The 21,181-nt window shown below is 43.7% G+C and overlaps 1 protein-coding gene across 2 annotated transcripts in view; it reads right to left on the reverse strand.

The window, feature by feature from the left end:
* Positions 1-21,181, reverse strand: part of LOC120300115 (snake venom serine protease catroxase-2) — an 85,355-nt gene that overhangs the window by 43,465 nt on the left and 20,709 nt on the right. Inside the window, exon 1 of one of the 2 annotated variants that reach the window (XM_039325705.1) lies at positions 13,569-13,635. The exons of the other annotated variant lie outside the window; for it this stretch is intronic. Within the exon in view, the coding sequence (XP_039181639.1) occupies positions 13,569-13,620 (52 nt within the window). The 5' untranslated portion in view covers positions 13,621-13,635. Of the gene's footprint in view, positions 1-13,568; positions 13,636-21,181 lie in introns of those variants that run through there. 2 annotated transcript variants of the gene reach the window in all.

Consider the following 21,181-nt stretch of genomic DNA (forward strand, 5'->3'; position numbering starts at 1 on the left):
GATGACCTCTGCTTGCTTTCCAGAGGTAACGGATGGTCCTAGCTCGGGGCTTAATTTCCTAACTTTGCTTTGCTTTGCTTACAGGCCCTAATCAGCTGGTTGCCCAAATCCAATTCTTTCATTCACTCATTCTATTTCATTTGCACACAGCCTCTCCCTTTTTCCCTAACAAAAGGTCCTGTGCTCTGGCCAAGCTCCCATGCTTTCCAGGGTCTGCCACTTGAATAGATCTTTTCTGCAGCTAGGAAAGACCAGAAGGAGCAGAATGTAGCGGTGAGAGACAGGCAAAAGTTGTGTGCAGAAAACTGCCGCCCCCAACGCTTGTATCTTTTCCCTGGATCTATCTCCCCCCCCTCACATCACCATGGTGACGTGAAAGTACGCAGGTCTGTGTGACCTTGCCAGTTTGATAAGGCTGGCTGGTGAACAACAAGTTTCCCTGCTTATGGCCTCTAGCTTTTTACTCTTGAGGATTGGTAAAGGATTTTAGCCAATGAAATGCTATTGCCATGCAGTATCTTTTGCTATTTGTGAAGCTCTATAAAAACAATAAAGGCTGTGTAGAAGGTGGCCATTTCTTTGCACCCTTCAATGACTAAGGACTGATTACTACAGCTGGCGCCCGAACAGGGACATTTTGTTTTGGGACCCCTACGGGAAGAAGCAGCTGCCAACATACTTACCATCGTCTGGAACAGACCCTTAGGTGCACTTTCGTCTTACGAGACCCCTCAGTGAGTAAGTATGGGCTGTAAATTATCTCACCTTCAGCAAAAGCATGTACAGGAGCTCAGACTCCTGCTACAGAAATCAGGCCTGGCAACACTTGAAACGGACATAAGGAAGCTGATTGGGGAGATAGGGAAACAGTGTTCTTCGAATCGGACGCTTAGGCTAAAAGATAAGAGCATAAATTACATCTTGAACCTTGGGCTTCAGTATAAACATCTATAGTGTTCAATCCTGTCCAGCAAGGAAGAAAAAAAATGGACCCATCAACTAAGTAAAATCTATTCCTCCTAAAAACATCTTTAATTGGATTTTCAGCTTCTTCTGAAGAGGCTAGTTCTTTGTTGATTAGTTAAAGTCATAAATCAAAATGTACTCCCTCAGAGTGTTTTGAAACTTTGCAATATATTAAGTTAGCTGTCAGACAAATGTCTGGTTGTGTTTTCTGTTATGTGTGTGTGTGGCCACTCAGAACATTATGCTTGGGCTTGGAATGGTGAGAAAAATGGGAGATGATTAGGGCCCTCAAACCACTTTTTGGTTGAAATCACCTTGTCATTTTTCTCGCTTCTTGCAACACAAGTTATATGTCTAAATAAATGTTGTTGTAACAGTATTTGTGTATATATGTTTGTCTGTGTTGTTCTGTGTTATTCCAAGACTTGGAAGAGGCTCAAAGCCCTCTCTGATAACAACAATACAAAAAGGCCTTGCTAAGAATATATGGTTTGCCTGGAGAAAGTATGAAATGAAATAATTGTATGTGGAATGGTTTTATGCAAACAGTCAGTATGGAAATGAATGAGTTAATTTGTTGAAGTGTGTGTTAGCCTTCAAAACCCACCCATTTTCTCCCTAACTGTGAAAATAATAGTAAATATTTGAATGAGAAGAATTTTATGGAGAATGTATGAGAGAATTTATTGAAAAATGCATATGAAGGAGATGAAGCTATTTTTTGGTGGTGAGATTTCTCCCCCCTGTCTCTTTCAGCTGGCTGCGTTGCTTAAAGAGCCAGAGACAGGAAGGAGGGGGGGGGAACTGTTCGTTTAAAAAAATTTTTTTCCTCTGCTTGGAATTGTATCTGAAGAGGGATGAGAGGGAAGAAACGAGAGGAGAGAGAAAAGAGTAAAGGAGGGGAGAAGGAAGTAGGAAGGTTGGAGGAAGAGGAAAGGGGAGCAGAGTGGTTAAGGAGAGGAGAGGAAGAAGAGGGAAGTAGGAAGAGAAGAAAGGGAGAAAGAAGGTAGAGAAGAGTGGAGTGAATCTGAAACTTGACATTCACCTATGCAGTTTTGGCAAATAATTTTTTTACTCAAAAGAGAAACAGTAATGTTGGACAATATTTTTTATATCCAACAACCAAAAGAACTAACTGAATTACATTGTTATAGATTTATAAATGTTTAACCTATTTATATAAAAATTGTTTCCATCTGAATGGACTTTGCTTAAATTGAAGCACCAAAGATACAATTTAATTGGCTTTCAAAAAATATAAAATGATTTAGGATTGCAATAAGTCCCAGAAAAAAATATAGTTGCACAAATTTATGACATCATGAATACTCAATTTGTGGACAGAATTTCACACTTTTGATTTTTTCCTACTAGTAAATTACCTAATGGAGTATTAACTGTAATAGAAATGCAGAAAGTATATTGAATTGAATAATATTTACCTACCATATCCCATCCCAAAATGTTTTATTTTTTATCCAGGTGGTTGCTAAAATGATAACCTTAGGACGCACAAGAGCTTGCAGTCGAAAAGGAACTGATTAATTAATATTGTTTTCAAAAATAACTTATCTCTTAATGTGCTTTAACTGATTATATAGGCTGTATTTCATATCATTTGCCTAATGATCTTTGACTTGCTTGTTTAATGACTTTTTCCAGTCCAGCCACTATTTTCTTCCTCTTTCTCCCTTGCCACAAGTTATTGCTTTTTCTGATGGAGGGTGAATGAGAGGAGCAATTGCTTACAAGGATGATACCTAGAAAGTGTCCCACACTGCAATGCAACCCTTATCACAATGCTCAGAATTATTTTAGCTTTTCAAACCTTTTCTCAACAGTCTTTTAACTTAATCTCTGACTCTCATTATGTGTGCCAACTTACTTTTACTCCTTCAGGTGCTTACCTCATGCCCAGGATTGACCCCAATCTTATGACTTTGTTTTTAACTTTGCATCAGCTGCTCCATAACTGAAAGCATTTATAATTTTGTTTCTCATATACACAATCACTCCTCCCTTCCTGGGCCTAATTTTTTTTTGTATGTCTTTTGTATGTTTTTTTGTATGTCTTTTATGTGGTTTTGCCTCTAATCAACTATGACAAATGGACGTTATCCATGTTCTCTCTTTTTGGCTTCCTAGAAATGTATATTCATAAATAGGTATTTAGGAACAATTTCCCCCACCTCTATGAGGGGAAACAGCTTCACATGTTATTTTTCATCTTTTTTTGGCCGTTACAGCCCTGGGTAAACCCTCTTCCCTAAAAACTGACAATGGGCCAGCCTAATTTTCAGTGGCCTTTTTACAATTTTGTACAACCTGAGATATTGTTTTTACTCATGGTCTTCTCTGTAATTCCACGGGTCAAGCTATCGTGGAACGTGTTAATTGGTCTTTCAAGGACTGCCTTCACAAACAAATAAAAAAGGACGGATTATCTAGGATACCCAATTTGTCGTGGGTAATACAACAGGTTCAAAAAGTATTATTTACATTACACCAATTGAATATTTCCATTCCAAATTTGACTGCTTATCAGAGACACTTTCAACAGAAAACAAGCTTGCCTCCACCTCTGGCATATCGGGCATTACCAGACAAAGCATGGTTGGGACCAGTCCCTCTGATCACTTGGGGGCAGGGCTACACTGCTGTGTTTGCTCCAACAGGACCTTTGTGGATTCCAGCGTGTTGTGATCACCCAGTCAGGGATGTCGTGGCACCAGTCCCTGGACCCAGTCCCAGAAATGGCAAGGGTGACTCTACAGATGGAACAGCAAGTAATCCAATCCTGACATGCCAGGCAGCCAGTGACATGGGGAGATGTAAAGAACTTGATCCCCGAGAACCTGTGTGCTGCCATTTTTGCGGTTTTAACTGCAAATTTCTTATCCATCATTTGTTTATGTCTGATCGTTAACATCTGCCCTTTGACAACTGTAACTGTCATCCCACTCAAACAATCATTCGAACAACGAATGAAGCAAAATCTAACATCACACAAAATGACTTCTTTTGTTTATCTGAAATGTATTACATGTAATTTGTTTTCTATATGTTTAGTCTTTGTTTGCACCCCTTCTGCAGTAATTCAAAACTTCACTGACTCTGGGAGGTTATTGTTTAAAAAACCTCACTGTCATCGCATTGGCTCACCTGCTTTAAATTGCACAGCTTCAATAGAGACTTCCTTTCATTTTGGATATGCTTGGCTATTGCAAGGAGGGTTTTTTACGTGTGGTCAAGAAAGTTTAAATTATATTCCTGCTAATATTAGTGAAGCGCAATGTTGCCTCAGCCAGCTGATTCCTGTTTTGCTTTCCAAATAACAAGTTCACATGAACCATTCTTCACGTGGTGTCACACTAGACAACACTTGTGACTCTGAGACAACCTTATTTTGTAGCATTGGCTATATCTCTAGTGGGCGTGCCAGGACTTGCTGTTCGTGCCCACCTCAACATTAATGCTATTACATGAAATTTGGCAAAGACAATTAATACTACTTCTTCAACTATTTCAGCGATCAACTATGAACTGCAAAATTTGAGAAAAGCTATTTTGCAAAATTACGCTGCAATTGATTATTTGCTTCTGCACCAGTATTTGGGTTGTAAACGATTTGAGGAAATGTATTGTTTCAATATTTCTGATAATTCATGAACCATCCAGCACCAGATTTATATTTTACACAATTTGGCCTCTGATTTGAAAATTGGTACCTTAGGATCTTTATAGATGCTGTTTATGTAATGTATTTCTTTCATTTTGCAATATATGTATTAGAGCTTTAAATCCCAGTAGATCCTCTCTCACATTGCCTCAGGGTCAAGTTTTGGTCCTATATTAACAACTGCAAGGATGCTCCTCTCCTGATTATAATCCTTTTATTAACGCCGCTTATGGCGATATTTCGTCTAACAAAACAAAAAGGAGTGACACGTAGGGGTGAGAGACAGGCGAAAGTCATGTGCAGAAAACTGCCGCCCCCAACGCTTGTATCTTTTCCCTGCATCTATCTCCCCCCCCCTCACATCACCATGGTGACGTGAAAGTACGCAGGTCTGTGTGACCTTGCCAGTTTGATAAGGCTGGCTGGTGAACAACAAGTTTCCCTGTTTATGGCCTCTAGCTTTTTACTCTTGAGGATTGGTAATGGATTTTAGCCAATGAAATGCTATTGCCATGCAATATCTTTTGCTATTTGTGAAGCTCTATAAAAACAATAAAGGCTGCATAGAAGGTGGCCATTTCTTTGCACCCTTCAATGACTAAGGACTGATTACTACAGCAGAATCCAACTGTGATTGGGAAAAGGGTCTTCTCACTCACACATACAGAAATACACACATTACTCTCACTCCCCTGGGCTTTAAAGTTAAAATTTAGAGGTATTCACCTTCACCTTTCCAAAGCAGCCGTTGAACTCAAACCCAAAACTCCCTTTACTACCCGGGCTCCACATGGGCAGGGCCTGGGAAACCCATCTACAGACACAAGGGGTCTACTGCTGGCAAGTTGGGGCTTATCAGTCTCAGTCCATTGGAGAAGTTAGCTTGGAGTCCCATCTGGGGTGCCAAATTGTGGAAAGAAAAGTCTTCATCCTGGTTCATCCAAGCCAGGGATAAATAAACAACATGGCGACTGCTTTGGGAAGAAGGTTGCAGTTTATTGAAGAGCCAGAAAGATGGTTCTTGCAGGAAAGACCAGAGAAAAGAAGGACTGAGTTTAGGTGTACCTCTCTGGCCTTTGTGAGTTAATCCTATCATGTCCTGTCTCAGATGGGATATGTAGATTTTAGGAGTCTTCGTCTTCTTAATCTGGAGGCCTCCAACCTTCCTGAATGATTTACAACTGCATTTCTACAGAGCTGGTTTCTGCTTGGACAAGGCAGACTTGGGGCTATTAAGAAAACTGGGCATGCTTTTCTGTCTCTTTAAGATCCTTGGAGGAAATATATTTTTCTGTCTTTTTAATATTTCCTTCTCTGGGGGGGGAGCTGACTTCCCACAGTTAGTATAATTGATGCAACCCCTCAACTCTCCAAAATTTGCTTAGGTGAATCCACTTTTCCTTACCCATCCACTAGCAGTCAGTAGTAGACAATTATAGCATTTTGCTTTTTTCCCCCCTGAGAACTGTCTTGTGTTTCGGAGAGATTGATCTCCTCGGCATGCCTTTTTTTTTTTTTTAAGGAGATTTGACTTAGGTTGTAGCTGAAATCTCTTGAGCGTCATTTGGATGCTGTTCCAGAACCTTTCAGTTGGAGAAGCATCTCAATGTAGAGATGGTTAAGTAATGCTGGGCTCCTGCCTAATGTTTATCACTTTCCCCTTGTCAATTTGTCTTCTGTGGGTATAGAGTTGCCATTGCTAGCAAAACTTCCACATTGCAAACTCCAGATGGCTGTGCATATTTGGCTGGGCTGTTTCAGGTGTGCTTTGGCTACATCCTATGGGAACTCCCCTAGGAGACTTTTCGTGAGACTGGGCAGACCCATCCAGGAAACCAGCACTGGCATTTTTAGCAGCAGCCACACCATGAAATATCCATCTAGGAATCTCTTCTTAGAGATTCCAAAAAAGACTGATTATTTGCTAGAAAACAAGTAATGTTCTAACTGGCAGACCAACAGCTCTCTCTTGAGGTTTGTGTAATGTTATTGTCAATGGCTTAGCCTCAGAATTTAAAGCAGCCATTCTGATGTACAAATCAGAACTCACCTGATGGGCCAGCTGTGGATTGCATGTCACACACCCTTTCAATACAGCAGACTGTTTTCTCTTTAGCAGCAGATTGGAGATATTGGGAGAAAACAAATTTGTAGCTGGCTTTTCCCCCTTTTTCTTCTGGTCTCATAAATATTGCACCAGAACTCCTGTTGGTAGAGAACTCTGTTTTTGAATCTCTTTGCAGTCCTAACACAGTGTTATTCTTGCCTTGTAAGAAATGACCATATTTTTAGCCATGCTTTTCTTTGCATAAACAAATGGGGGTATTTTTGGATGGGTGCAAGGAAGAAAGAGACTTTCTTACACATTGACTGAAAATATCTATTCATATTCTTAAGAGTTTCTTTTCCATATTTTTCATATCAGTCTTATTACATTCAAAGAAAGTGGGGGGGGGGCACTTCTTGCAAGGCTACTGGTTGCTTGGCCTGCCCATGTTTAACTGCACCCAAGGGTGCAGGCAGAATCGCAATTCCGGACACCAAGCTTCCCCTGGGCTCCAGGACTTCCTTGGTGAGTCCTATCTTCTTCTGTTGGTAATCTTGCTCACAGCTATCCCACCCTCGTCGCCAGTGTTGGATTCGCGGGTTAAAGGCATTGAAAGAAAGTAAGTGGTATAACAGCAAGTCTTCTTTATTGATCACTCCAACAAAAAAGTAACAGAAAATGGCGCGCAGGCCTTTTATAGTGTCCTTGGAAAGGACAGCATCAGCCAATGAATGCAAGGCTGTTTTCGCACCTTGCGCATGTGCGCAAGGCTGGAGACAGCCAGTCTGGTCCTGGGCAGCCTTGTGGTCTGCCCAGGACCCTTTGCAACATTTCTGAGCCTGCTGAAAAATTCAGCAGGCTCAGGACATAACTGATGCCTTCTGCATCTATACAAAACTCCAGGAATTCAGTGGAAGTGACTCCAATTTTGCATTTGTCTTGCTTAAACTTTAACCCCACTTCATGGAAACGCAGAAAAACAGACCGAAGCCTCTCAGCCAAATTTTCAGGTGATTCCCCTGCAATGAGGACATCATCGAAATATGGGCAAACTCCCAGAATGTTACACAGTGTTCGCTCCATAATGTTTTGGAAAATGCCAAGGGCTACGTTAACTCCAAACTGCAGTCTTCTGACTTTGAAAGCTCCCCGGTGTGTTACGATTGTCTGGGCCTCTGCCATTGCCTCATCAACCAATAGCTTTTGATAGGCCTGAGCTAAGTCAAGTTTGGCAAAAACTCGGCCTCCTTTAAGCAAGACCAAAATGTGGCTCACCACAGGGACCGGATAAGAATGTTGTTGTAACGCTTTGTTTAGCATGCATTTATAGTCAGCACAAATGCGGACTTTCCCGTTGGCCTTCAGTGGCATAACTATAGGTGTTTTCCATGAACTGTTATCCATAGGTTCCAAAATACCTTGCTGAAGCAGTTTGTCCAGCTCAGCATTAATTTTTGCTTAAGCACAAAAGGCACCCGACAAGGCTTAGTCCTAATCGGGGCAATGGATGTCTCCTGCCTTGTGCGCATGTGCAAGGCGGGAGAAATGTGTTGCCTTGATTGGCTCTGACTGTCCCTGCAAGGGGGTATAAGAACAATCAGTGCCATTTTGTTTTGGTTCTGTTGGAGAAAATAAAGAGAAGACTGTTTTACTTCTTTGCCTTGTCTCAATGCTTTTGCGAACGAAACAGAACATTGGCGATGAAGGTGGGATCGTGCTGCAAACGAAACAATGAAAGAGAGGCTGGCTCACCACAGAAGGCCTGAAGAACTGAGAAGTCCAGCTTCCCGAAGAAGCGACTCTGCCTGCCAGTACGACAATGCTGGAGGAGACCTTACTGAAGGGACCCCTTCTTCAGCCATTGCAGCTTGAGGCATTGTCGAGGCTACTGGACAGCAACAAAGTTCAAAATCAGTCATCTCTCTGAATTTGATACAGCTCATCAAGAACGCTATAGTTCCTACGTGGCTCGAGTAGAGAATTATTTCTGAGTAAACCAAGTGAGGGAAGATGGCCTTAAAGCTGCTACACTATTGTGTGTCTGTGGGAAGGAGACTTTTGATATTGCGGAAAATCTGATTGCCCCAGCATCACTTGAATCCATCGCTTATGCTGAGCTGAAGAAGATGCTGCATGAACATTTTGAACTGAAGTTTTCGGTGATTGCATGGTGATACGCATTCGAGCAGAGGGACCAGAGGTGTAGTGAGTCTGCTGCAGACTTTATTGCTGCGTTACAACAAGCAGCTAGGCCATGCGAATTCAAGGACTTGGAAGAGAGACTTCGGGATCGTTTAGCTGCAACATCTAATCTTCACAAAGAAGACGTCTCTTTCCAAGATGCTTTAAGAGAAATCACAGCCGGAGAAGCAGCAGGCAGAGCTGTGAAGGCCTTGCGGCTCGCCAACAACCCTCCAACGACGGTCTCCATCCATCAAGAGGTCGCTCGAGAAGAATCCAAACAGGATCTAGAGATGGAGGTGGACAGACTACAGCAGCCAGCGGAGAAGAGGCCTCAAGAATGTTCTGACAAGGCGACTTTATTCCCTCTGTGTTTCGGATGTGGAGGACACCACAAGTGCTCCGACTGCTGGTTCTGCTCCGCCATTTGCCGGGCATGTGGCAGGCAAGGCCACATTGCCTCCATCTGTTTGGGTCACCTGAAGGACAAGCCTTCAGAAGAATTGCTTTGGAAAGGTACCAGGGTCCCCAGCCAACATAGGGTGGGTTTCTGCATGTCGCGCAGAAGTATTTTCAAAACAGGGGTTCATAGGCCACTTAGAAAGAAGCTTCACATTGATGTGAGGTTGCAAGGGGTTCCCCTATCGATGGAGTTGGACACCAGATCCGCTTTATCAATTATCTTGTAGGACACTTTTAAAAAGATTTGCTGTAGAAGCGGCCAGCAAGTTAAACTCAGGCTGTCATATTTGATTCTCACTGATTCCAGAATTCCTGAGTCAGCGTGAAGGGGAAAGCCACGATCCAAGTGCAGCCTAGGAATTTCAAGGGATTCTTAGATGTGGTGGTATTTGGTTGTGATCGTACGAGTCTTAGTGGACTCGATTGGTTTGAGGCCCTGGGAATCCAAGTGACTGGACTTCATAGTCTGCAAATGACTGGCCTTGCAGAAGTTTGCAAGGAGTTTGCTGATGTGTTCAGCTCAGAGCTTGGCTCGTACAAGGGCCTCCCATTTCATTACATTTAGACCCAGCCATTGCACCCATTAGGATTAAGCCTAGAGAGGTGCCCTTCACTTTGAAGAATAGAATCAATGCAGAGCTGGACAAGCTGCTCCAGCAGGGCATTTTAGAACCTGTGGACATTAGTCCACGGGAAACCCCCATAGTAATGCCACTGAAGGCCAATGGAGAAGTCCGAATTTGTGCGGACTATAAGTGTAAACTTAACAAAGCCTTGCAACAGCACTCGTACCCGGTGCCCATGGTGAGCTACATTCTGGCTTCCCTCAAGGGAGGCCGCGTTTTTGCCAAACTTGACTAGGCTCAGGCCTATCAACAATTATCAGTTGATGAGGCAATGGCTGAGGCTCAAATATTTGTAATGCACCGGGGAGCATTTAAAGTCATAAGGGTGCAGTTTGGGGTTAACATAGCCCCTGGCATTTTCCAAAGTGTGATGGAGTGAACGCTCCACAATATTCCAGGCATTTGCCCTTACTTTGATGATGTCCTCATCACTGGGGAATCATCCGAAAATCTGGCTGACAGGCTTAGGGCCGTCTTGCTGCGTTTCCGCCAAGCGGGACTGAAGCTAAAGCAAGACAAATGTAAAATTGGGGTCACTTCAACAGAATTTCTGGGGTTCCATATTGATGCTGAAGGCATCTATCCTGCTGAATCCAAGCTCAAAGCAATTCAGCAGGCCCTAAGTCCCAAGTCCAAAAGCGAACTCCAGACTTTTCTCGGACCGTTAAACTTTTACCATTCATTCTTCCCTCACAAGGCTGCAGTGGCTGAGCCATTACACTGCTCTTGGATAAACAGGGTCCATGGCTGAGGACAAAGGTCCATGAGAGGAGTTTTGCAGAGGTCAAGGCCTTGCTATCTTCAAATGTGGTTCTAGTGCATTTCAATGAACTAGATGCTTTAAGAGAAATCACAGCCTGTATGCATAGCCTGTGATGCATCCCCTTATGGGATTGGGGCTGTGTTGAGCCACTTGAAGGCTGATGGGACACAAGTCCCTATAGCCTACTATTCTAGGACTGTTCTATCATCTGCTGAACGTAATTACACACAGATAGATAGGGAAGCCTTGGCCATAGTGGCTGGCATAAAGAAATTCCATGACTTTCTTTATGGCCGCCATTTCACGGTCTTTACAGACCATAAGCCACTGTTGGGGTTGTTCAAACCAATAAGCAAACCCCACACATCATATCTCTTAGAATGCTGAGATGGTCTATTTTCCTGTCTGCATATGACTACACACTGGTTCACAAACCAGGCAAAGAAATGGGCCATGCAGATGGCCTTAGCAGATTACCTCTACAGTTAGCAGAGTCAGATACTGCTCCAGCTCACCACATACTTTCTGTTCAGGAGTTGCCTGAGTCTCCCCTCAATGCTAGGGATGTGGCCGCTCAAACAGCCACTGATCACACGCTTACACGTGTGCTGACATGGGTGCTGTCAGGATGGTCTGACACATGTCCTGGCACAGAATTCCAGGGTTTCTGGAAGAGGAAGTCCGAGTTATCCACCTTCAAGGAGTGTATCCCAAGGGGTAGCAGGGTAATCATCCCAGCCTCATTGAGGACTAGAGTCTTGCAGTCTCTACATGAGGGACATCTCAGAATTGTCTAGACTTGGGCTTGATAAAGAGATCGAGGCCCAGGTCCACAGGTGCACAGTTTGCAACAGTCCAGGCCTGAAATGCCTCAAGCCCCTGTACACAGGTGGGAGGAGACACAAGCTCCTTGGTCAAGGGTTCATATCAACTACACTGGGCCCTTTCAGAGGCAATTCTTCCTTCTCCTCGTGGACAGCTATTCCAAGTGGCTAGAGGTCGTTCCAGTCTCCTCCACTACTACTGCTAGGACCATCCAGATGTTGAGAGGGAACTTTGCCTTTCATGGACTTCCAGATATCCTTGTCTCCAGCAACGGACCCCAATTCATTTCTTTTGAGTTTCAGGATTTTCTACAGGCCAACATGATCCATCATGCCATGTCTGCACCATTTCATCCAGCTTCCAACGGCCAGGATGAACTAATGGTTTGCACCACCAAAGATGCATTAAAGAAAATAACTCATGGGAACTGGCATCACAGGTTGGCTGACTTTCTCTTCTCACACCGCACCACACCATGCACAGCCACTGGGAAGAGCCCAGCTGAGCTACGCTGGGGTTGCAGGCTCATTACTAAACTGGACATGTTGCACTCAGACTGGGTGGCATCACAGGTGTCACAGGCACAGGCACCTGGGAGACTTTATGTGGGCGATCCGGTCTGGGCAAGGAACTACGGCCCTGGACATCTCTGGGTGAGAGCAGTGGTATGCAAGGTCTCTGGGCTGCTGTCATATGAAGTGGCCTTTGACGATGGTTGGGTGATCTGGCGACACATCGATCAACTGCGCTGGAGGCTTCCCAGCCACACTTCCACTCCTGGCTCTGCTCTTGGGGGGGAGGACCACGATTACAATTGTGGACCACAGTCTCTCTGTGAAAGCAGAATTTCCCAGGCACCAGAAGGGGTTTTTGCCATGGAGGTGGCACCTGACTCTGGTACTCCTGAATCAGGTACTGGGTCAATGGGACATTGCTCGCAACCAGTCTGCTGGACCTATCCAGCAGCTAGTCTTGGGCTCAAGGGACAGTGCTCCTAAGAGGGGTCCATTGTGGACTTGGGGAATTGCACACCACCAAGGAACTCTGGTTTGGGTTCAGAGGATCCAGCCAGTCAGCAGCAGGGGAGGTCGCCTGAGGCTAGGGGGCATCACAGTCCTGGCCTGTTGAGCCTGGCAGGTGAGTTTGCAAGCCAGGACATCACAACCACTCCAAGAAGGTCAGAGTGAGCAAGAGGACCACCCAAACACTTACAAGGCTACGTAAGATGCCTGTCAGCAAGTGGACAGGTTTAAGGTCACTTAGAAATCAGAATACACTCAAAAGAACAAGTGTTCAGTTGTAGTCATGCATAATAGCAAATATCCTTGTAGGTGAGATAAAGGATTGATAAGGTATTATCTGTGTAATAGTAAAGTATTATGTTTTGAAATAAGAGGGGAGGGGTGTTATGTCCTGGGCCTGCTGAGTCATTCAGCAGGTGCAGGAGGTTGCTGAAAGGCCCAGGCAGACACGTGAATGCCCGGGACCAGAAAGGCTGTCTCCTGCCTTGCGCGCATGCGCAAGGCGGGAGAAATGCCTTGCATTGATTGGCTCTGACTGTCCCTGCAAGGGGGTATAAGAACAATCTGCGCCATTTTGTTTTGGTTCTGTTGGAGAAAATAAAGAGTAAAGTTTTACTTCTTTGCCTCATCTCAATGCCTTTGCGAATGAAACAGAATACATGTTATATTAATTAATAAGTTATCTTCCTCTATTAAAGTCAGTTGCCCAATAAATAGAAACACGAAAGGAAGCTGACCATATTTGAGATTATATATTTTTAATTGGCTAGTTTTGCTGATATGAATAAATGTATCAATTCATACTATCATTACAAATACAGCAATGGTCTTCCCCATTTGCACCAACCAGGCCTTCTTTGCCCACTCTCTACTTGTGACCTTCTTATACATCTAGAGTTAATAATTACATGCAAGTTTACTCCTGTAATTGGAGGTTTAAACCAAAAAAGACACCTAAAGCTCCGTCCACCCTTTGCTCCATTGTCCAGGCTCTTACCGTAAGAAAGCTGTAGTATCAGAAGGTTTGCTAGCACTCTGATCAGCACCATAGCTTCAATTCTGCACGGCAAGCTGTTTGCCTGGAATTTAGAGATGGGAACAATTTTGGCACAGTTCATAATATTTGATTAATCACTTTGTTCTCTTCCACTCCGAGGCAGAAGAACAGATGTGGAAAAAACACTAGTTTCTCACCTGTAAGATCCCAATCCCTTACTTAAAATTGAGATACTGTATCAACCTAATCAGATAACCCAAACGGAGACTTCTTGATCAAGCAGCACTTTATTTGATCAAATTAAGCAGCTGGGTGGCCAACAATCTGGAACGCTGATAGAGTCATGTCCAGAAATGTCACGTCTTAGAAAGTTGGTAGCATTGCTTTATACACTTTGTTAGCCAATGAACAACAGACAACGGAGCCAAAAAGCAAGAAACCAAGAGTTAGACTAAACAATTTCCCTTTGTTCCAGAACCCTTCACATCCTTAGGTAACTTGGCTCTATGTCATGCAGCTTGAATAGTGGTGGGATTCAAATAGGTGAACAACCGGTTCTCTATGTGGATGCCACTTCCGGAAGTCCATTCTGGGCCTGGGCAACAAAAAATTAGCTACCACTTCTGCCAATGTGGTGTGAACCAGCTGAATCCCACCATTGATCCTGAAGTATGAACGAACACTGATAACAAGACTGGATATGTATCTCAATAAAAACAGACCCTTCCAGAGAGCAAAAATCCCTAATATGTGATTAATACAGTCTATGTGAGATGTTGGTGCAGAATTCACTTCAGCTTTAGGATTGAAGGAAAACAGATTTTTTTTTTCTTTTAAATGGAAATATTTTAAACCTAAAGAAGCCAGGGAATTAGACCATATAAAGGCAAGCACACATTTAGTTGACCCATTCGTTTGGGTGGTGTGGAAAAATGACTGTTTCTGTATTATGAATAGTGGGGGCAACTGGTACTAACTTAAGTCCAACAATTTTCAGGGTTGTGAGACTGGTTTGAAAACACTCCACATTTTCCATTCTAGGATCTAGTTTTGGAAAAGGATATCAGGAAAGCTGGCTATGCACAGCACTGGATAGACGCTCTCCACAGCTGTAATTTGTTTGAATTTGGCTTGTTTAAAATTAGCCTTAACCTTTCAATATCATCCTCTCCAGATGCCTGGACTTCAATTCCTAGAATTTCCCAGTCAGGATGGTAATTGTGGAGAATTAGGCAAATTGAAGTCTGTAGCACAGGGGGGATGGTATCCATATATGGTACTGGACTGGCTCAGGAATTCTGGGAGTTCAAGTCCACAAATCATAAGGGGAGCCATAGTTCCCCATCTCTGCTCTAGAAGCAGCTGTGCTTTTGGGGTTGGGATCCAACAGGAAAACAAGGAGCGGAGCTAGAGCATCTTTGAGCCCATTCTTCCGGTGCTGCTTTAGCCTCTCCATCACTGATTCTGGCACCTTGGTGGCCTGTTCTGTAAGTGAAAGTCATTTTGAGGAATCCACTGCTTTGTCAGCCTCGTTGCGATGAGAAGACGGGAGCTTATTGGCAGCAGGCCAGGGAGAGGAGCCCGGCTGCTCTGGCCCTTGGTTCCATCCTCAGAGGGGGTTTCCTGGCTGTGCCAACCCTTGGTAAGAGTGCTCAGGGTGCCTCCACCCCAAAGGGGAGACGCGCCCATCTGGGTCTTTGGTTTGCAGGCTGCGTTCTCCTGGCCATTGGCACGTCAGTTTTAGTGATGGGTAGGGATGAGAAAGCCTGGGGGGGAAAATCCTGGAAAAATGAGGAAAAAAAACCATTTGGAAAAAAATGGGGGGGGGAACCCCTCTTTCCCCCCAGGTTTTCCAATTTTTTTCCAGGCCTTCCCATCTCCAGGGATGAGGAAGGTTGGAGTCCTGTGGATGCAGTGGCAACAACAGGAGGAGGCTGGGGTCCTTCGGAAAGTTTGGACCCCAAACAGCCACAGTTCTGGTTCTGTTGATGGAGAACCTGCCTTGCCTTCCCCGGGTATACATGGAGGAAGAGGCTCATGCAGACAGTCCTCCTTTCCTTGGTCGCCTCCCCTTTTTCTTCTTGGCACCCCCACCCCCCAACTACTATAAAAAAGGGGGCTCAGGGAGGGAGGGAGGAAGGGTGTGGAGGAGGTCAGTTTGGGCAAAATCTGCCCTCTCAATTTGTCCTGAGCAGAAGAGGTTCTTTCCACTCAGACCAAGCCCTTTGTGGCCTCACCCAAAGACAGTCTTCTCTGTAATACAGGTAGTCCTCGACTTAATGACCATGGTTGAGCCCAAGTGAGAAATTTGTTAAGTGAATTTTGCCCCATGTTATGACTTTGATTGCCACATTTGTTAGTGGATCACTGCAGTTGTTAAATTAGTAAAATTAGTTAAGTTGGTAACACCGTTGTTAAGCAAATCTGGCTTCCCCCATTGACTTGGCTTATCAGAAGGTCACGAAAGATGATCATGTGACCCTGGGCCACTGCAGCCGGAATAACTACGAACCAGTTGTCAAGCATTGGCCTATAAATTGCATGACTGTGGAGAAGCTGCACCGGTCATAAGTGTGAAAAATGCTGTTGTAACTTTGCACATTCACTAAATGAACTGTTGTAAGTCGAGGGCTTCCGATAGCAAAGGAAAACTGTTCGAAAAGAATGTGCACCCAAGCAGACTTAATACAAAAGGTAACCTTGCAGCCAAATGACACTATTCCACAAGTTTAATAAACCACCATCATCATTAGTTGGGGGACTGGGTGACAGTATTGGCCCAGATAGCTTGTCTTGTCTTTTCATCATAGATTAGCACTTACATGAAGATTAGGAACATTGGCAAGAAGGTTGGGGTACAGCAGATTTGGGCATCAAGGTCCCCCTTCTCCTGTCTGCAGGCAAGATACCTTTGTACCTTTAATCCCCCCCTCCCAGGTAATCATTTTAGGAAAGGTGCTCGTCTGTTATGTAAAGTGTCATGATGTCTCAATTAAAGGGACACAACTAGCAATTTAATGAAAACTTATTCTTTCTTCCCATTATTCAATTGAAATTAGAAATTATCACTTTGATAGATGCACATTTCTTTCCAACTGCATCTAGACTGAACTAATAAATAAGGAAGATGTTTATTTAGTCATCTGTTCAAGGTTCAGATGTTTAATTGTTTATTAATCTGATTATCCTACCAACCACACCCATTTTTATTATTTTGGGCCAAAGCCAGCAAGCAGAACTGCAGAATAAAATACCTGCTTCCAATTTCTTGACATGTGAGCTTTCTGAGGCCTTTCTGTTCAGTAGGCTAGAACAGGGCATTTCAACCTTTTCACCCATTGTACCACTTTTAGGATATGGCAATATCCGAGTACCACCAGTCGCCTAGCAAAGTGTCAAAAACTTGATGACAAAAAAAGAAAGAAAGAAAGAAAGAAAGAAAGAAAGAAAGAAAGAAAGAAAGAAAGAAAGAAAAAGTGATAAAGTACAAGTAGTCCTCAACTTACAACAGTTTGCTTAGTGACTGCTCAAAGTTACAATTGCACTGAAAAAAGTGCTCCCCAAGCCACAGCCGAGCAAAACATCTGCCTGCCCACCCAGCGGCGCTCTTCCTCCTGTCCAAATTTTTCATTGTTGTGAGCATTTCTGTTGAGGATTGGCAGCAGGGATGGGGTGGGGTGGGGGGGGTGTTTGGTTTTTATTCCCCCGTCTGCTGGGTGGTTTCAGCAAGTTTTGGTCACTTCACATGACCCTGGGACACTGTGACCATCATAAATATGAATCAGTTGCTAAGCATCTGAATGTAAATTACAAGACCCTGGAGATGCTGCAACATTCCAGTTGATTGGCACTTCTTGGCTCAGCAGAAGTGCAAGGATCAGTGCTGCTTTCCAGTTGATTGGTTCTTCTTCAGGGCTCAGCAGAAGCACCAGGATCAGTGCCAAGCTCCAGCTGGAGCTTGGTGCTGATCCTGGAGCTTCCACTGAGCCCTGACAGCACCGAAGAAGCACCGATCAGCTGGAAAGCAGCACTGATCCTGGAGCTTCCGCTGAGCCCTGACAGCCCTGCAGCTCCAGCCATCTCTTGCTCAGGCTTGTGCAGTGCTACCACCGGTTCAGCTCATTCCCCTCTGCCGTTACCACTTTTCTAGGATGGTTGCGTACCACCTGCCAGGTGCCAATGTACCACAGGTGATAACTGTACCACTAGTTGAAAAGCCCTGGGCTAGAATATATATCTAGAACTGATTTGCTAAAATCTAGCTTGTCTGCTATAAAGTGTAAGGATGAAACCATATTTCCAGTCTGTTATCAGAAGGTTTTTTAAAATGGAGAAGCATGTTAATGTATTAGATTAAAATAGCTGTTGGTCACTGGCAAGGATGCCAAGGTTTTTTTCTATTTAGCATGAAGGAGTTCCAGACATATTTCTATAACTGATGTGAGCAGAAGATTTAATTTGTTTTACTGATTGCAGCTAGGAGAATCAGACTGTACCAGTAGTCCTTGACAGGCAACTCAGTTGTTAAACAAAACTGTTACTAAGTCCGATCACATGACCACAAAGCTGCTAGTGATTCTACTTAGCTTTCCTTTGCTTTATAGCAGGGGTCTTCAAACTTGGCCCATGTGTGCCTGGCTGAGGAATTCTGGGAGTTGAAGTCCACAAGTTATAAAAGGGCCAAGTCTGAAGATCCCTGCTTCATAGTGTCCAAAGAATATTATCCCAAACATCTGGGTGAGGACAAAGGGTGGGAAAGGTTTCCAAAACCTGACTCACAAGGAAGTCAAGTAGAAGGGCAGCTCTTACAGCCCCTTCCCCCATTCCTCTGTCCTTTGGAATGCTCACTCCAGCACTGAGATAATTGGAAAAGAATTCATGTTGGTATTTACATTCATTACAGAGGAAGGGATTACAAGAGAGTAAGAAGGCATACAATAGGGAATAGACGATTTGTGAGCAGGATTCTAGTTAGAATAAAATATCTAGAGCAATTCTGTATTAAATTCTTTGGGGAATAAAATTGCCATGGGGAAACCTGATCTTTTTCCTAAGGAAATGTCTTCTAATAGTTGACATTTTGAAGCACCAGGATATATCAATTTCCTGCTTTCATATCTATTTTCAGAAAATGTCTGAATCCATAAGAAGCAAGATAGAGAACTACAAAACAGCTCCATGTAACAGTAGGTTCCCCAATCAAAATCAAACACAGGGCTGCTGGCAGAACTATCTTGGTTGGTATAATTGATGCATGTGAATGTTGGCATCTCTGCAGTATGGATCAGAAAGATTGTATTCAAAATATTTCTTGTCCCTCTCTTTCAGGACATAATTGAGAAGCATCATTGTATGGGAGAGTTATAGTTCTAACGGGATAACTCTTATTAAGAAACAGTGATCAAAGGAAGACTAATGTATGTACTTGTGAGTCCTTTGAAGCAATTCAGAAGAAACACCTTGCCCCCACCCCCCAAAAAATAATAATACTCCACTTAACTCAGATTAAACTGATCTATCTGAGCCGGCTTTTACATAGCCTCTTCTGCGGATAACCTCTCCTCAACTCTCCCAAATTTGCTTAGGTGAATCTACTTTTCCTTACCCACCCACTAGCAGTCTGTAGTAGAGAATTACAGCATTCCCCCCCCCCCCAGAACTGTCTTGTGTTTTGGAGAGGTTGATTTCCTCAGCATGCCTTTTTTTTTTTTTAGGAGACTTGACTTAGGTCATGGCTGAAATTGCTTGAGCATCATTTGAATGCTGTTCCAGAACCTTTCAGCTGGAGAAGCATCTCTAGCAAAACTTCCACATTGCAAACTCCACATGGCTGTGCACATTTGATTGGGCTGTTTCAGGTGTGCTTTGGCTAGATCATATGGGAAGCCCCCTAGGAGACTTGCCATGAGACTGGGCAGACCCATCCAGGAAACCAGCGCTGGCATTTTTAGCAGCAGCCACACCATGAAATATCCAAAAAAGACTGATTATTGGCTAGGAAACAAGTAATGTTCTAATTGGCAGACCAACCTCTCTCTCTTGAGCTTTGTGTAATGTTATTGTCAATGGCTTAGCCTCAGAATTTAAAACAGCCATTCTGATGTACAAATCAGAACTCACCTGATGGGCCAGGTGTGGATTGCATGTCACACACCCTTTGAACACATCAGACTGTTTTCTTTTTAGCAACTGATTGGAGGATATTGGTAGAAAACAAATTTGTAGCTAGCTTTCCCCCCCTTTTCTTCTGATCTCATAAATATTGCACCAGAACTCCTGTTGGTAGAGAACTCTGTTTTTGAACCTCTTTGCAGTCCTAACTTAGTGTTATTCTTGCCTTGTAAAAAATGATCATATTTTTGGCCATGCTTTTCTTTGCATAAACAAATGGGGGTATTTTTGGATGGGTGCAAGGAAGAAAGAGACTTTCTTACACCAGGGCTTTTCAACCAGTGGTACTGGTATGAACTGTGGTATATTGGCACTTGACAGGTGGTATGCGAGCATCCTAGAAAAGTGGTAGCGGAGGAGGGGAATGAGCTGAACCAGTGGCAGCACCGCATAAGCCTTAGCGAGAGATGGCTGGAGTTGCAGGGCTGTCAGGGCTTAGTGGAAGGACCAGGATCAGTGCTAGGCTCCAGCTGGAGCTCAGCGCTGATCCTGGCGCTTCTGCTGAGCCCAGAAGTGCTGATCAGCTGGAATGTTGCAGCATCTCCAGGGTCTTGTGATTTACGTTAAGATACTTGGCAACTGATTCATATTTATGATGGTCACAGTGTCCCAGGGTCATGTGAAGTGACCAAAACCTGCTGCAGCCACCCAGCAGACAGGAATAAAAACCAAACAACCCCTCACCCCACCCCTGCTGCCAATCCTCAACAGAAATGCTCACAACAATGGAAACCTCAGACAGGAGGAAGAGCACAGCCGGGTGGGCAGGCAGATGTCTTGCTCGACTGTGACTTGGGGGGCACTTTATTCTGTGCCATTGTAACGTTGAGCAGTCACTAAGCAAACTGAAGTAAGTCAAGGACTACCTATACTTTATCACTTTTTTCCTTTTTTTTGTCATCAAGTTTTTGACACCTTGCTAGGTGACTGGTGGTACTCGGATATTGCCATATCCTAAAAGTGGTACAATGGGTGAAAAGGTTGAAAAGTCCTGTCTTACACATTGACTGAAAATATCTATTCATATTCTTAAGAGTTTCTTTTCCATTTTTTTCATATCAGTCTTACTACATTCAAAGAAACTGGGGGGGGGGCACTTCTTGGAAGGCTACTGGTTGCTTGTCCTGTCCATGTTTGATTTCCTTTAGCCATTCCTAAAAATGCAACCTATGCTTGTAGTCTTGGGCCATAAGCATCATTGGCTGGGTTCACACAATGCAAAGATCCAGGAGCTTAACTTTTTTTTTCTGGCTCAACAGATTTGCTTAGTTTTTCAATGGTCCAGTGGGATGCAGCTTTCCTGGAGCTGGGCCAGACACTCAGTTTGACTTAAGTTTATTTACATGAAATGTTAATAAAAGTTAAACATACAGTTCTTTTCCAGTCATGTATTTGATGGCTTCTCATTCCTGCTTTAGATAACAGGGCATAAATAGCTCTGC

This window comes from Crotalus tigris, unplaced genomic scaffold (genome assembly GCF_016545835.1).
Source record: "Crotalus tigris isolate CLP2741 ecotype Arizona unplaced genomic scaffold, ASM1654583v1 scf7180000024338.4412243, whole genome shotgun sequence".
In the NCBI taxonomy this organism is placed as follows: domain Eukaryota; kingdom Metazoa; phylum Chordata; class Lepidosauria; order Squamata; family Viperidae; genus Crotalus; species Crotalus tigris.